Below are 14,746 nucleotides of genomic sequence, written 5' to 3'. Positions count from 1 at the left end.
AATCTAAGTATTGGAGACCTATCTTAAATCCTTCCCCCAGCTACAGCATAGGGAGCAGTGGTGGGGGTGGACGGTCAGGTGGGCCCTTTGCCCTCTGTCCTGTCCACTTCTTCCCTCTGCAGCCTTCCTAGTCCCTGCCATCTGCACCCCCTACTCCCACCTCCCCTCTGCTCCTCCCCCACTCCTCCCAGTATGCCTCTTCCCCCCACCCACCTTAATGTCAGACACTGCTCAGAGCACAGCAGGTGGAAACTCAACCCTTTCCTGGTCATGCAGTACTTTTAGTGTGCTGATTGTCTGGGCAGGGAATACAGCAGTAACAATGCTGCTGATTGGCTGGTAAGAGCTGAGCTTCCAGTGCTATGAGGGATGGGGAGGAAGCCGGAAGCTGCAGAGGGGAAGTGGAAGGAAGGGCACAGGAGGCTGCTGTGGGTCTGACTCTGACCCCAACCCAAGCTCAGGGCCAGAGTCAGAGCGGCAGCAGCCACCTGCTCCCCCCTTCATTACATATATGAATGTATGATGAGGGGATTTTTCCCCGTGCTGATTGGGGGTTAAAAACCTTATTTTATACTGGAGTAAATACAGTATTCAAAATAAACTGTACAGCCCCAGTTAAAGTAATAAACTGGTTTTATTTTAATTGCATTATCATATGCTTGTTATTGTTTACTATTATGATCTCTTCATAATGCTCTGAAGTGTAAAACATGAGAGTTATCTGATTGTATTATTTCTTTTAATAGTGGCTAGTATTCAGAAGCTTCCTGCAGCATCTGTTCTAACAGACATCAATTTCCCAATGAAAGGCAGGAAAGGAATGGTTGACTGGGCGCGAAACTCAGAAGACAGGGTTGTCATTCCAAAAAATATCTTCACCCCTATGTCATCAGGTAAATAAGTATTCAGGCACAATATTATATTGAAGGAGAATTTTTGCTCATTAGATTAAGGAATCTGAGAAATGTTGTCCCATATGGCTACTTCTGAACGTATTGATATTTCTTTTAACAATCTCCAAAATGGATATTTTATTTTACTAATCCCCAAATTAATTTGGTGAGGCTTGACTTATATATTAAGAGATTTTTAAGGTCTTGTAGAAATTCAAAGTATTATCAGCTACATTGTCTTGCCTGTAGTTTGCAATATTCATGCAGCTTAGCAACATGTGCTCATAGAAAATGAAAAGCTCAGCATTGTATTCTCCTGATTCTACTGTAGACAATTTCAGGGACATTTTCCTGTCACTACATTACAGCATCATAGAGACCGATCTTATTTCTACTGACTGATCTTATTTCCTCTCTAAACTGTTCACAGTGGTTCTAAGGCCAGTATGCAATATACTGTCCCACCCTAAACAACTATATTGCAGATTCATCTCCTACATGTTAAAAATGTCCCCTATAGGTATTTCAAAATGAAATACCAGTATACCATATTTACTCAAATAGAAGACAATCCTGATTATAAAACAAACCCCCAATAATTAGATTCTATGTGTGGAAAAATAATAACTTTGTTATAATTTTCCAAACATAGAATGTAATTATTGGAGGTTTTCTTTGAATTTGTCCCCCTTCCACTGCTACAGCAGGGAAAATAATCTGAGCGGTCAGGTAGCCCTTTTGCTGTCTGCTTCCCCCAAACTTTTTCCCCTGGCAGCCCCTCTCCTCTCTCCTTACTATCAGACCCTACTTTCCCTGAGCACATATAAGTAAGGAGCAAATTTGAAAACAATAACCTTGAAATTAAACATGGCTATAGTCATTTGCATGTAATACCCATACACTTAGTTAATCCAGACTTGATGCATGTTACCTTTACTCCATAAACACAATTTTGAGCATCACTTTGGCACCTATTACATGTGGTACAAACTATACATGATATTAATCCAAAAGCCAAAGGCTCATAATTTACCACATTGTTCAATGGGTTGGGCCCCAGCAGGCTCAACAGCATTTCAAACTTCGGTGATCCCACAGCTTAGCACTGCTCAGTATGTGTGCATACTTCAGATACTCCACACCCCACAAAGGAGCAATGTAGCCAGTTAGCCCCCCACACATGACTGGAACTGGGTGTTCATGTCACAAACCCTGAAATCCTTAAAAAGTTTATATGAAGCTGAGATGCAGGGCAACCTGGTCTGGCTTCACTTCATGGAGGATGGGACTACACTAATCATATGTTCCAGGCTGGGAGAGTTGGGGGCAGAGAGATTCTGAGTTAACAGTTTTGGGGTCCCATTTGGTAATGTTTGCTAGGCATTTAAGGCTGGTGAAGAAACACAAATCTTTAGACAAGGAGAGGAAAGGCACAGTTCAGCTGTGGGAGTGAAGAGGAAGTTGAAGTGTTTCAATGTAGTGGCTAACCTTGACTTGAAATAGAGTCAGTGCTGAGGATGATTGAGCATAATAGATACTACTACATGTCTTATTCAGGTGGGCTGTATTAACCTATCCTTGTGGTAGGTTCCCATCAACACATCAAATGTAGCAATTTTGGTACCAAGGGAAAGGTGTCAGGGCTGGCTCTGGTCCTCCTGGTGTTGGCCTGGTATTGCAGTACCTCCAGGACTGGTGCTAGTTTCCTGAGGAGGAAACACACACCTGATTTTTCTTAAGATCCCAAATAAAAAAAATATATAAATAAAATACCTACACATACCTATCCCTAGAGACATATGCTGACTAATGTATTGGTAAAGACAATATTTTAAAACATTTGAACTTTTTTGATTCAATTAATTTTTTGTTTGTTTGTTTTTTTTTTAAAGAACTAGATGAATCAACTGTATTCGTGCTTGGAGCAGTTTTGTACAAAAATCTGGAACTTATTTTGCCCACTTTAAGGTAAGAATTTATTTCAGCTTACACAATAGCTTGCATTGCTTCAGAGGCATAACTCTAGATCATGTCAAGATGAAAGCAGTCAACAAAGAACATGTGTGTTCATCATTTGCATTTTGCACCATCTTTAAAAATGCACATTTGCAATTCCTTTATGTATTGTGGGGTATGTGATGTCAGTAACCTGTAAATCCAATTGGTATACTGTAACCTGAGGAAAGACAAAAGATTGCCTAACAGCTCCTGCAACCATAGAGATACCACAAAAATCCTCACCTCTTGTACATTTCCTGGCCCATCATGGCTACAATAACACTCCAACTCTACTGTAATGTAACTGTCATTTTATCTGAACTGTAGCTTGAGAAAAAAGTTTCCTTGTAAGTATGTCAACTGATGAACAGCTGTAAAATAATACTCAAGCTATGTGTATTTAGACTTAATACTGCTGTTCTCTAGTAGTGTACATGCTCTAGCAAGGAAATAATCACTTGGTATACCAATAATGCTGGCCCTCATTTTCACAAAAGCCACTCTTCAAGTATGTTATCAATTATAATTGCATTAGGATGAGAGAGCAGGTTGCATTAGGATTAAGGAGCTTTCTGGGAAAGAAGAAATCCACATATCTCTACAGTTCAAATATATCAGTCAAATATATCAGTCACCTCTTTAGGCCAATACAGGTACCTAAAAAGAGAGGAAGAGCTTATTTTACTCCTAGTCATGTAAAATAATCCCCTTGCATTACCTTTTCCTTCCCAGATCATCAGTTAAGACAGATTCTTGCTGCACAAGCATTAGCCCAACCTACAGTAGTTTCTACTGCTAGCTCTGTTGTTGTTGTTCAATAAATTACTGTATATTGTATCACAACAGATCTTAGTGAAGCAGAAATCCAGCACACCTCCTCTCACTTAGCCAAAGCTAATGGGGAAATCTTGACCAAAAACTGCAATATTTGAAGCCGGTTTATTCATAGATTCACAGATTGTAAGGCCAGAGGGGACCTCAGAAGATCATCAGGTCCAGGCCCCTGCACCAAGCAGGAAATCCAACTGGGATCAGGTAACCTCAGCAAGGTGACTGTCCAGTCTCCTCTTGAAGATTTCCAGGGTAGGCAATTACACCACCTCTAGAAGGAACTTATTCCACAGTCTGGACACACTAACTGTGAAGAAGTTTTTCCTAATGTTGAGCCTAAAACGGTCTTCCAGGAGTTTGTGGCCATTACTCCTGGTTTTCCCCAAAAGTGCCCCTGTGGACAGTTGTTCACCGAGCCCTTGATGTATTCCCCTGATGTAGCGGTAAGCTGCTATCAAGTCCCCTCTCAGCCTTCTCTTTTTTAGGCTGAAGAATCCCAGGTCCCTCAGCCCCGCCTCGTATGGCTTGCTTGATAGAAGAATAATGTAATGTAATTTTTTTTTCCACAGTGGTAATCTTGGGGGGCAGGGGAGGAGGAGGGGATGACGTGTGGAGCTTAAGAAGAAAAATGACTCCTAATGTAGTTCTAAGGTATTATGAAGCTACAGCGATTGGCCACAATAGGTGTTGGGGGGGAGGGGGGCACGTGGTATCCACAGTGGTACATAACACAATTATCTCCTGTGTCCCAAGGAGCCTTATTTGTCCAAGGGTCTTCTTCAAGTGAAAAACGATCTACCATCTCAGGAAGCATTTTTAAGGACTCATATATACTGTTGGCACTGCTTAAATAGTAAATTTTAATGATCTAAAACATTGATGAGCATCTTCGGGTTAACGTGCCAGTTCCTAAAATAAACCAGGAAGGAGGAAGTTGTTATAATAGCTGTATCCCTTTATTACATAGTCTGAGAAACAGAGAGAAATGGCTAAAATATTTAGGACTCCCTAGCAAACCTTAGGGACAATGACAGCCACAGAAAAAATGTGGAAGTGGTCACATATCTCTCAAACTTGTATTTTGTAAGCAGCAATCAATGATCATGCACTTCTAGCTCCATAATTTAAGTTTAGTGAAAACAAGTCTGGATCATTGAAGCCAATTTTTTCTGCCTATTCAAAGCCATTTAAAGTGTTTCTTCCATCTATGGAAACTTGTTATTTTTCACCTTTTTCTGCTCCCATTAAATTTAAAGTTAAACTCCTAAATAGCTAGATTTCTTGGAGGAAGCCCTAAACATACAGCAAAAAGGGCACTGTGAAGTATGAAGGGAATAGAACTCTTTGTATTCATTTTTTGCCTTTGTCATTTAAGACGTTCAACTGGTTGACCTGTGAACATATCAGCCTCCCATAGAAAGTGGTTATGTGAGCTGCCAGACCTGCATGGCTTGGTAAACTAAATATATTGAATCATAAATAAAAGCTTTGGAAGTTCATATACGAAGCAGTAATACCTCCCTATTCCTTCTAAAGCATTTGGTATAACTTGAATGAACTCGTGAGCTGATTTTGAATGTTGATGCAAATTGTATGAAAGTAGCAATGTTGATTGTGTTTGTGTTTGTGAATCAGGAATAAAAGCCATGATTAATTTTGTGGTATACTATTACTGCACATTTTCTCGTGTGTGTGTGTGTGTGTGTGTGTGTGTGTGTGTATAAACCTTTCTAAATTACAGCAATAATGCCTTATATACATCATTGCACCTCATCAATATTTATACTGAAATGAGACTGCTGATACATATGCAATTTAGATCTATCAGCTAATCAGGTAATGAAGTGTTTGGGATTTTTTTGCCTATGGCAACCACATTCATAATTTGATCTCATGACCTCAAGATATAACAACAAAGGTACAACAGCTCTAAATTGTTCTAATGCAATGTTCATTCAGATACAACTCCAATTCTGAAAGAAAAACCCTTTAATACTTTGTGTTGAATAACTTCATCCATTACACTCTTTCCAAAAAAAACCCCAAACAAAAATCTGAGCTGAAACATACATGAAACGGCAATGAAAAATAGAACAATTCTTATTAAATTAAATGGAAATCAAGTAGTTTATGCCAATTTAGGATCTGGTTATTACCTCCAGAATGAAGTGAAGGATGCTGTGCTCATAGTGCAGTGGTCACCAAACAGTGGATCCCAATCAACTGGTCAATCCCAGAGCCTCTGACAGTCAATCTCAGTCAGCATGTGCTCAGCCACCCCAGACTGAGATAGACTGTCAGAGGGTCCGGGATCAGGAGTGGCTGAGATGTAGTCTGGGAGTGGTGGTGGAATCCACATGGCTGGGCTGAGCTGTACCCCCTGCCACCAGGGCTGGGTGGGGCAATCTCCCTCCAAACCCTAGTGCCCTGTGGTGAGGGAGGGGGTGGGGCAGGAGCAGGGACAGGGGCCCCAGCCAGGCCAGTGGAGGCTCAGAGCCTGGGTGATCCATCTAGGCATGCGGGGGGCAGGGGGTTGCTGCTGCTGCACACACCCCTGCAGACACTCGGGGGCCATGTGCCCTCCAGATATGTGTGCAGGCTAGAGGCAGCAGCCACTTCACATTGGGCTTTGCACCCCAAGCCCTGCACACAGATCAGGGGGAACATGTGTCCTCCAGGCCTCCATCAGGGTGCATGCAGTGGCAGGAGCCCACTGTGTGCCTGGATGAGCCACCCAGGCTTCAAGCCTCCCCCAGCTTGGCCAGAGCCCCACTCATCTGGTGGCAGGGGGTACGAAGGCATAGGCAGCAGGGTCACAAGGCAGCCCAGCCACAGGCTTCAGGTGGCTGCAGCAGGGGTAGGGAGGGGCATGTGCAGTAGCAAGAGAGGGAGTGGAGCAGGGGTCAATGCTGTAAAGGTGGGAGCAGGATGGAGCCATGAGTGGCTCATCTGGGGGGCAGGGGGGACATGCAGCCCAGGAGGGCATGGGGGTTGCATGCCCCTAGATCAGCATGTGGGACGGGACAGGCTGGGGACAGGGAAGTACATTGCTCAGCTCTTTGGCTCTGTGGTGGCAGCAGTGCTGGGAGGGAGCGGGGGCGCTATGGTGAATTTTTGGGAGCCCGCCCCATAGTGCAGCCACTGCATGCTGCCCTGACTCCAGCCCACCATGCCCTGCTCTGTGTGCAGATCCAGGGGCATATACCCCCTGTGCCCTCCCAGGCAGCATTCCCCCTTAGTCTCTACACCCCCCCCAGATAAGCCAATTGTCCCGTGCCCACCCTGGCATACCGGCCCCTGCTCCCCTCCCCCCTCACCACTGTGGGGTGGGGGGGAAGATTGAGGCCCCAGCTGTGAGGGGGTGGGACACAGGCAGGAAAAGGGGCTGGGGAGGGTGGGGGAGAAGCTGAGGCCTGGAAAGCATGTGCCCCCAGGCCTTTGCTTGTCTCACCACCCAGCTCCTGCCATGCCCCCCCCTCCTACTGCCCTTCCCCCACAGACTTACCTGCTGGAGGGGTGTATCCCCAAATAATTTTTTATCCCGCCACCTCGATCTGCCCCCCCTTCTCTGCCCACAGACTGACCTGCGGGGGGGTTGGTTGGTGGGGTAGAGCTTTGAGGGGGTAGATCTTGGGTTGCTTTTTAGTTAAAAAATGTATCTCCTACCCAAAAAGGTTGGCAATCACTGCCATAGTGAAATGTTGCTTGAGCCTTATTGCTTGAATGTTAAAGCAGAGGTTGCAGCCTTCTGACTAGTGGAGCTTGGAGTGAGTTATTTTTGTGTGATTAGGTTTTAAATAAAAAACCTGCCTGGTACTGTGATTACATTCTCCTTACTATTTACATGCATTGTATTTATTCAGTTGTATTAAGCTGAACTGTGAAAGCCTTACTCATGTTGAGTCATGCCTTCCTTCTTGAACACATTGGTGCTGCTTGGATGCAAGGTGTTATTCATCATGAACAAGGGGAATACAGTCTGCCTTTATATAACTGCTGTAAGTGGGGTAAATAAACACAATATAGCTTAGAAATCCTGTTGGATAAGTGGTCCACAATGCATTGTGCTAAATAAAATGGCTGCTGCTGCTGCCAAAAATATGTAAACAGTGAAAATAAAGTTAAGCAAAGAAAGAGACCAAAATCTAAGTCAAAGCAGGAAACCATGTGTGGTACCTCCAAAGGCCACCTTATTTGGACTCCAAGGATGCATCTCTATGAGCAGGAACATGCATTTCCCAAAGGACAAACAGGAGTGGCTGCTGCTACTTGTCCCTTGGGAATACCTATGCCACGTGAGCTCTGGCGCATGGCACGTTGCTTTGGGTTGGGTAGGGGAGACTGGGGCCAGCAACTGTGCTGCAACCAGCAGCCTTACCTGGGGTCCTGGAGGCCTCTGGGAGCTGCAGCCATGGCAATCCTGTAGCAAGGAGCCTGGCCAGTAGCCAGAGCATAGCTCTGGCCAGCCAGGCTCCACTATTGGGCAGCATGTGCTGCTGCCATGTGTGCTGTCCCACTTTTTTCAGGCGCAGGTTTTTTTCACCCCAGGATCTCCTAAGGTCAAACCACCCCCTGCCCCCCCCGGCACTGCAAATTAGCAGCGCAGGGAATGTCTGCATGCAGCATGTGGCACTGCAGACAGGTCTGCAGCATTGCATACTGCACATCCACGCTTGTCTGGATGTGCCCCAACAGATTGACAAAGGAAGTAACTTCTACTGGTTAAGGCTGTACTTAGGAAACCTTACCAATAACCCTAGAGAGTTCTGTCAAGCTCTGATGAGGCTTTAGGTGAAAGGAAAAATAAATATTTAATTGTATGAAATCAATTTAATTGTTTCTGTAAAACTATAATACAAATTATTATAGAATAATAGCAGTAGAAAGCGATATATTTAAATGACACTCCTTAAGTCAGCACTAAAAGTTAAATGAATATTAGTATCATCATAAGAGAATTACTTGGGGCTTATGAAAAAGAAAATGAATTTATATCAGTATGTCTTTGGAAGCAGATTTTCAAAGAATTATTCAGTGACAGATATTTGCAATATTTGCTGTTCTCTATTCATGGTTTTTATACTCATCTGTCTCACTCAAGGAATTATAAATGTAATTCTTTTTTTTGTCCAACAAAATGCTGCTAGATAGGGGAAGGTGAGTGGATATGTCAGAAGACTGGTAGTATGGAATTATATTTTCACTTGGGGTAAGACACAAGTCAAAAAGCCTGAGACTGAATCGATTCAGTCTTTGCAGGTTAGTCTAAAATGCAACAATTAAACTGAGAAACAACTGGACACACATTTACCTTTGATTCAGGAAATGCAACCACATGCCTGCAGTGGCATTGGCCAGAAGCCAGGGGGAGGGGTCGCTAGAGCAGGGCTCTTGGGCACTTCCTCTTCCTGCTGCCCCAAGGACTCTGGGATTTGCAGTCCAGCATCACAGAAGGAGGACTCTTCAGGGTTGCTTATCACTTCATTTTCCTGCTTCCAGGTGCATGCGGGATTTGTAGTCCACAGTCACAGCCAGCAGTAACTTTCAGTAAGTTTAGCAGGGCAGGGCAAGACAGCTCTGTACTTGGGGGGAAAGGAAGGATAACCAGGGGAAGTTACCTACTCCCTGGCCCCAGACCCCAGCCAGGGTTTGTCTGAGGGAGGGAGGGCGGTCCCTGTCTATCTCCCCCTCCCTCACACAACTGTTTTCTGCTGAAGCAGACAGCACAACCCAGCTCAGGCTTGCAAAGCGTGCTGGGATGCTGGGGGACTCTGGTTTAACTTGGACCAGAAAGGGGTCTGGGGCTGAAGTTTCATAAACTGGCTTGACCCAAATCAGTAAAGTCTGATACTACATTCAACCAAGTTTATTGCAAACCAGTTTCAGCCATTTTGAAACTGATTAATGTACACTGAACTGCTGTTCTGTTACAGGTTTAATTCAGTTTCTGATGACTTAAACCAGTTTTGTGTCACTTCTATCCCTAACCATATAGATTTCTGATTTAAATAAATCCCAGACTTGTAGTGATTGAAATCATGTAACAGTGAAATATGAAAATGCAAAGATGCACCTTCACTTGTAAAAAGAAAACAGTTTAAATCATGTTAAAGAAACCCACCTGATTTGGTAGTGATAGTCAGAGTTGTAGTATATTTACATATTTTGTTAAAACAATACAATCATATGAACAATAAAAATATGCATAATATTATGATAGTGTAACTCTGGCTGTGGTGCTACCTACAGCCACGGCCCAGTTTCTGGGATTCTGGGGTGCCAATAGGCCAGCTCCCACCCCGACTACACACCAAATCACACACTGAATGACTATTTACAAGAATTTATTATTTACAATAACAACTAAGAAATTAGCAGGTTCAACATCACATAGATAACAAAAAAAGTTTAGTAGACTCAATAATAGTCTACACTAATAAATAAAAGAAAGTACTTATTATATAGAAGGCAAAAAAAGATTAATTAACTTTAACACTCAGGCAACTTATAACAGGCATATACATCTAATCAGCAGAAACTCCACAGAATCGCTCTGCCAGCAGCAAAGTAATCAACTGTGTAATGGCTACAGTTGAGCACCTGGTGGAGCTGTGCTCACTCTGCCTCAGAAAAGAAATTGCAATGCTGCCATCTGGTCAGGAAGTGGAGCTGTTTGTCAGAACCTCAGGTGCAGCTGCTCTGGAGATGGGTTTCTTTCCTCTGCCCAGTCTTTCCTTAGTGCCTACAAACAATCACACCATCGCCTAAAGCAGCTACCTTATGTTTGGCACCTGGAATCCCCCTTCTCTGCTGTACTTTATTGAGCTTTCTGCTAGACCTCCCACAAAGCCACAATTTCTTTTTGCTTCCCTTAGCCCTCCCAGAGAATCTTCCCTAGCTACCCTTTTCCCTGATTCCCTCCCAGTGGGTCCCTTCACACTGGGAACTTAAGGGGGGGGGGGGCGGAGACAGTTTGCACCAACCCTGCTCTGTTAGCAAAGACTATCAAGTGATCCTGGGCACTCGGTAGCTTATAGCTCCTCTGCCCTCAGTAGTAGCTCTCCTACAAACAGTTCTTCTGGCAGCAGCCCTCTCAGAAGCAAACCTTCTGGCCACAGCCCTTAGCTACTCTCTCAGCCCCACTCCCAGGCTTCCCACTCCAGAGTTACAGCTGTCCAATCATGTGCATGTTCTGCAGCTTTTAGCTCCAAGCTGGTTATTCCTGCTGCTACGTCTGTGTGGACTCCCTGCTGCAGATCCTCTTGCCAACAGTGTGAATCCCTGATTGGGCTTGCAAGCCCTGAGAAAACCCTCCAGCACATTTACAATAGCATTTGTATAGTTTGAGGTATAATTTCTGCAAACAATAAGAATTTCCATTCTACCAGTTTACACAAAATTAAAACAAAACACGGTATATGCTAATACAAAAATAGATCAAATGAAGCAGTGTACAATAAAGTAAAATAAATTGGAGAATTCTATTCAATTTTGGCTATTATCCTTTGTGCAAGTAACCTGTCCTATGCTCCTAAGGAGTATAGGACAGGCTGAGTATAGGACAGGCTCTGTGTTGTTAGAGAGAGACTAAATTGTTTTTTTCTTCAGTAGCCCAGTATTTAAAATTTTCCACTGATGGCGAAATCCATGTTCCACCTGTTTCTTCAAAAAATAAACAAGACTACAAATAGTGATTTAAGGCATCTCTCATTCTCCTGCAAGAACATATTTTGTCCAAATATGGGGTCCGACACCATTTGCTCATTACAATGCAGATCTCATACACGTGAATCACAGTCTAAGGTCTCTTGTTATTTTAGTTTTGAACCACAGATAGGTAGGTTTCTAAGCCAAAGGAGAGATTTATTAAACTCAAAAAGGGGAAGTTCAAGAGTCTCACCTTCTGTGTATCTGTATGTATGCCAGCATCTTTAAATCATAAACTTACATCTCATTTTACATGCAAGGGAAATGTTGAATCAGTGATTTCCAGTGCATTTCTCAGGTCATTTGTCTGGAGGAGAATATAGTTGTTATTTTACCATCCAAACAAGGGCTTATTTGGAAAAGGAGGAACTTCTAAAACACACTTCCTAGGGTAGCTGGTAGGCATAAAAGATTTACTAATTATTCAATAGTTTAGAACATTTAATTGAGCTATGATGCTCACATTAATCAGCCCTGTTTCAGTGCTCACAAGCCAGATGCCAGCCAGTAGGGCTCCTTAGGCAGGGGGCAGGACCGGGTTTATTCCCTCTCTCTACAGCGTCCAGTGGAAGGGGCTTATTCTGCTGCTAGCCCAAATCAGGGAGAGAGCAGCAGTGGCAGTTGGGGTGGGCAGACCTTGCTGTGGTCCCCTGGGGGCAGAGAGGGGAATAACCTTCCTCCCGACCCCCTCTTCCTCAGGGACCATGTCGGCCAGTGTCTGGCCACGCCTGGCCATGCCATGCAGCAGTGAAGGAGGAGCACCCAGCAGACCTGGCTCAGGTCCCTCTCAGTGGGACAGGGAGGGGGAAATGTCATAGATTTCATAAACATTATGGCTATAAGGGACCTCGTAATATCATTGGGTCCAGCCCCCTGCCCAAGGGGCAGGAAGTCTCCTAGGGTCAAAGAATCCCAGCAAGATAGGCATCCAAATGTTTCTTGAAAGTGTCCAGAGTAGGTGCTTGCACCACCTCTGTGGGAGTCTATTTCAGACCTTGGGGGCTCGGACATAAAGAAGATTTTCCTTATGTCCAGTCTAAAACTGTCTTTCAGGAGTTTCTGACCATTGGAATTTGTCTTCCCCTGGGGTGCTCTGGTGAACAGGCATTCCCCCAGATCCTAATGCACATCCCTTATGTACTTATAGGCTGCCACCAAGTCACCCCTGAGCCTACACTTCTCCAGGCTGAAAACTCCCATGGCTCTCAGCATCTCTTCATAAGGCATGTTCTCTTGTCCTCTGATCATGCACATGGCTCTCCTCTGGACTCTCTGAAGCTTCTCCACATCCTTTCTGAATTGTGGAGCCCAGAATTGGATGCAGTACTCCAGCTGTGGCCTCACCAGGGCTGAGTACAGTGGGAGGATTACTTCCTGGGTCTTGCTTGAGATGCATCAGAAGATGCAAGCCAGAGTTGTGTTCACTTTGCTGAATCACATTGGTGGCTAATGTAGATCTTATGGTTAATCGTGACCCTCAAGTCTCTTTTGGTTATGGTGCTAGTGAGTGTAGCACTGCCAATCCTATAAGTGGGAGGTGTTTTTTTTTTTCTTGATGTGCAGCATCTTGCATTTCTCCATATTGAATACCATCAGGTTTTCATCCATTCACCTTGCGAGCCTATCAAGGTTGGCCTGGATCGCCAGCCTATACTCAAATGTGGACACTCTTTCCCATAGTTTGGTGTCATCAGTGAACTTAACCCATCTGCTTTTGACACTAGAGTCCAGATCATTTATAAATACATTAAAGAGTACAGGTCCAAGAACGGAGCCTTGGGGGACACCACTGGTCACTGTGTGCCATGTTGATTCAGTTCTGTCAACTACCACTCTGGGTCCGACCTCAGAGCTGGTTCCCCAGGCATCGAACTGTAGGGTAATCAAGGCCACAGTTCCCCAATTTCTCCATGAAGACATCATGGAACACGAGGTCAAAGGCTTTTTTTAAAGTCCATGTATATGATAGCAACCTCTTCCCCTTTGTCCATGTGATGCATCACCTGGTCATAGAAGGAAATGAGATTGGTCAAGCAAGACCTACCCACAACAAACTCATGCTGGCTATCCCTCAGAATGTTGCCTTCCATTAGCCTGTTGATAATGGTTTATTTGATAATTTTTTTCAAGATCTTTCCAGGGATTGAGGTCAAACTGATTGGTCTGTAGTTTCCTGGGTCTTACTTCTTCCCCTTCATGAAGATAGGCATCCCACTGGGCCTCTTCCAGTCTTCGGGTACTTCACCTAAGTGCCATGAGTTCTCAAGTATCCTTGCCTGTGTCCACGCTATGATGTCTGCCAGTTCCTTTAGCACTCTTGGGTGCAATCTATCTGGACCAGCTGATTTATGGGTGTCCAGCCTCTCAAGGTGTTCCCTCAAAAGAGCTACTTCAATGGTGGGAGAATATTCACCCTCTGCCTGGTCATCCTGCATCTTGTTAGGCAGGGTGGTCCCTTTGGGCTGGTGAAAGACTGATGCAAAGTAATTATTAAGCAGATTGGCTTTTTCCAGGGTGTTGGTAGTCAGCTGCCCCATTTGGTTTAGTAGGGGCCCAAAGTTGCCCTTGCTTTTTTTTTCTGACTTCCCACTTATCTGAAGAAGGACTTTTTATTGTCCTTGATTTGTGTAGCCAGTTGGAGTTTGGTTAAAGCTTTGGCTTTCCTAATCTACTCCCTACAGGTGAGGACCAGTGCAGAATACTCCTCCTTAGTGGTGTTTCCTGTCTTCCATTCTTTATAAGCTTCTCTTTTTAGACGTAGAAGGTCCAAGAGAGTTGATGAGCCCTTTTACTACCTTTCCTATGGGCTGGAATGGACTTCCCTTGTGTTTCTTCCTTAAAGAGAGATCACTCATCATGAACTCCCCTACCTGTCAAATCTTGGCCTCTCAGGGCCTCAACAACAAGTCTCCTGAGCTTATGAAAGTTAGCTTTCCTAAAGTCGAGGACTTCTGCATTGCTGACTGACTTGCCAGCTTTGAGATGGATAGTGAAAGTGATCAACTTGTGGTCACTGTATTCCAGCTTCCCTTTGATTCTTAGATCCCCAGAACCAGGTCCAGCAGTGTCTTACCTCGTGTTGGCCCATCAACTTCTTGATACAGATATAGCTCATCCACGCATGTGAGGAAACTTTGTGACTGATCAGATTTCATAGATTTCATAGACATTAGGGCTGGAAAGGACCTTGGAAGATCATCAAGTCCAGCTCCCTGCCCCAGGGGCAGGAGGTCAGCAGGGATCATAGGATCCCATCAAGATAAACATCCAAATGTCTCTTGAAGATGTTCAAAGTAGGTGCTTGAACCACCTCCGGC

The 14,746-nt window shown here is 44.3% G+C and overlaps 1 protein-coding gene across 4 annotated transcripts in view; it reads left to right on the top strand.

Moving 5' to 3' along the window:
• Nucleotides 1-14,746, top strand: part of ADGRB3 (adhesion G protein-coupled receptor B3) — a 941,101-nt gene that overhangs the window by 545,208 nt on the left and 381,147 nt on the right. For all 4 annotated transcript variants that reach the window (XM_019520508.1, XM_019520507.1, XM_019520505.1 and 1 more), the window contains 2 exons: nucleotides 747-893; nucleotides 2,786-2,861. In XM_019520508.1, the coding sequence (XP_019376053.1) occupies nucleotides 747-893; nucleotides 2,786-2,861 (223 nt within the window). The remainder of the gene's footprint in view (nucleotides 1-746; nucleotides 894-2,785; nucleotides 2,862-14,746) is intronic.

This window comes from Gavialis gangeticus, unplaced genomic scaffold (genome assembly GCF_001723915.1).
Source record: "Gavialis gangeticus isolate Ggan-Ray unplaced genomic scaffold, GavGan_comp1, whole genome shotgun sequence".
NCBI classification, from domain to species: Eukaryota; Metazoa; Chordata; order Crocodylia; family Gavialidae; genus Gavialis; species Gavialis gangeticus.
Note: the sequence above shows the minus strand (reverse complement) of the source record. Positions and strands in the feature narration are given on the sequence as shown.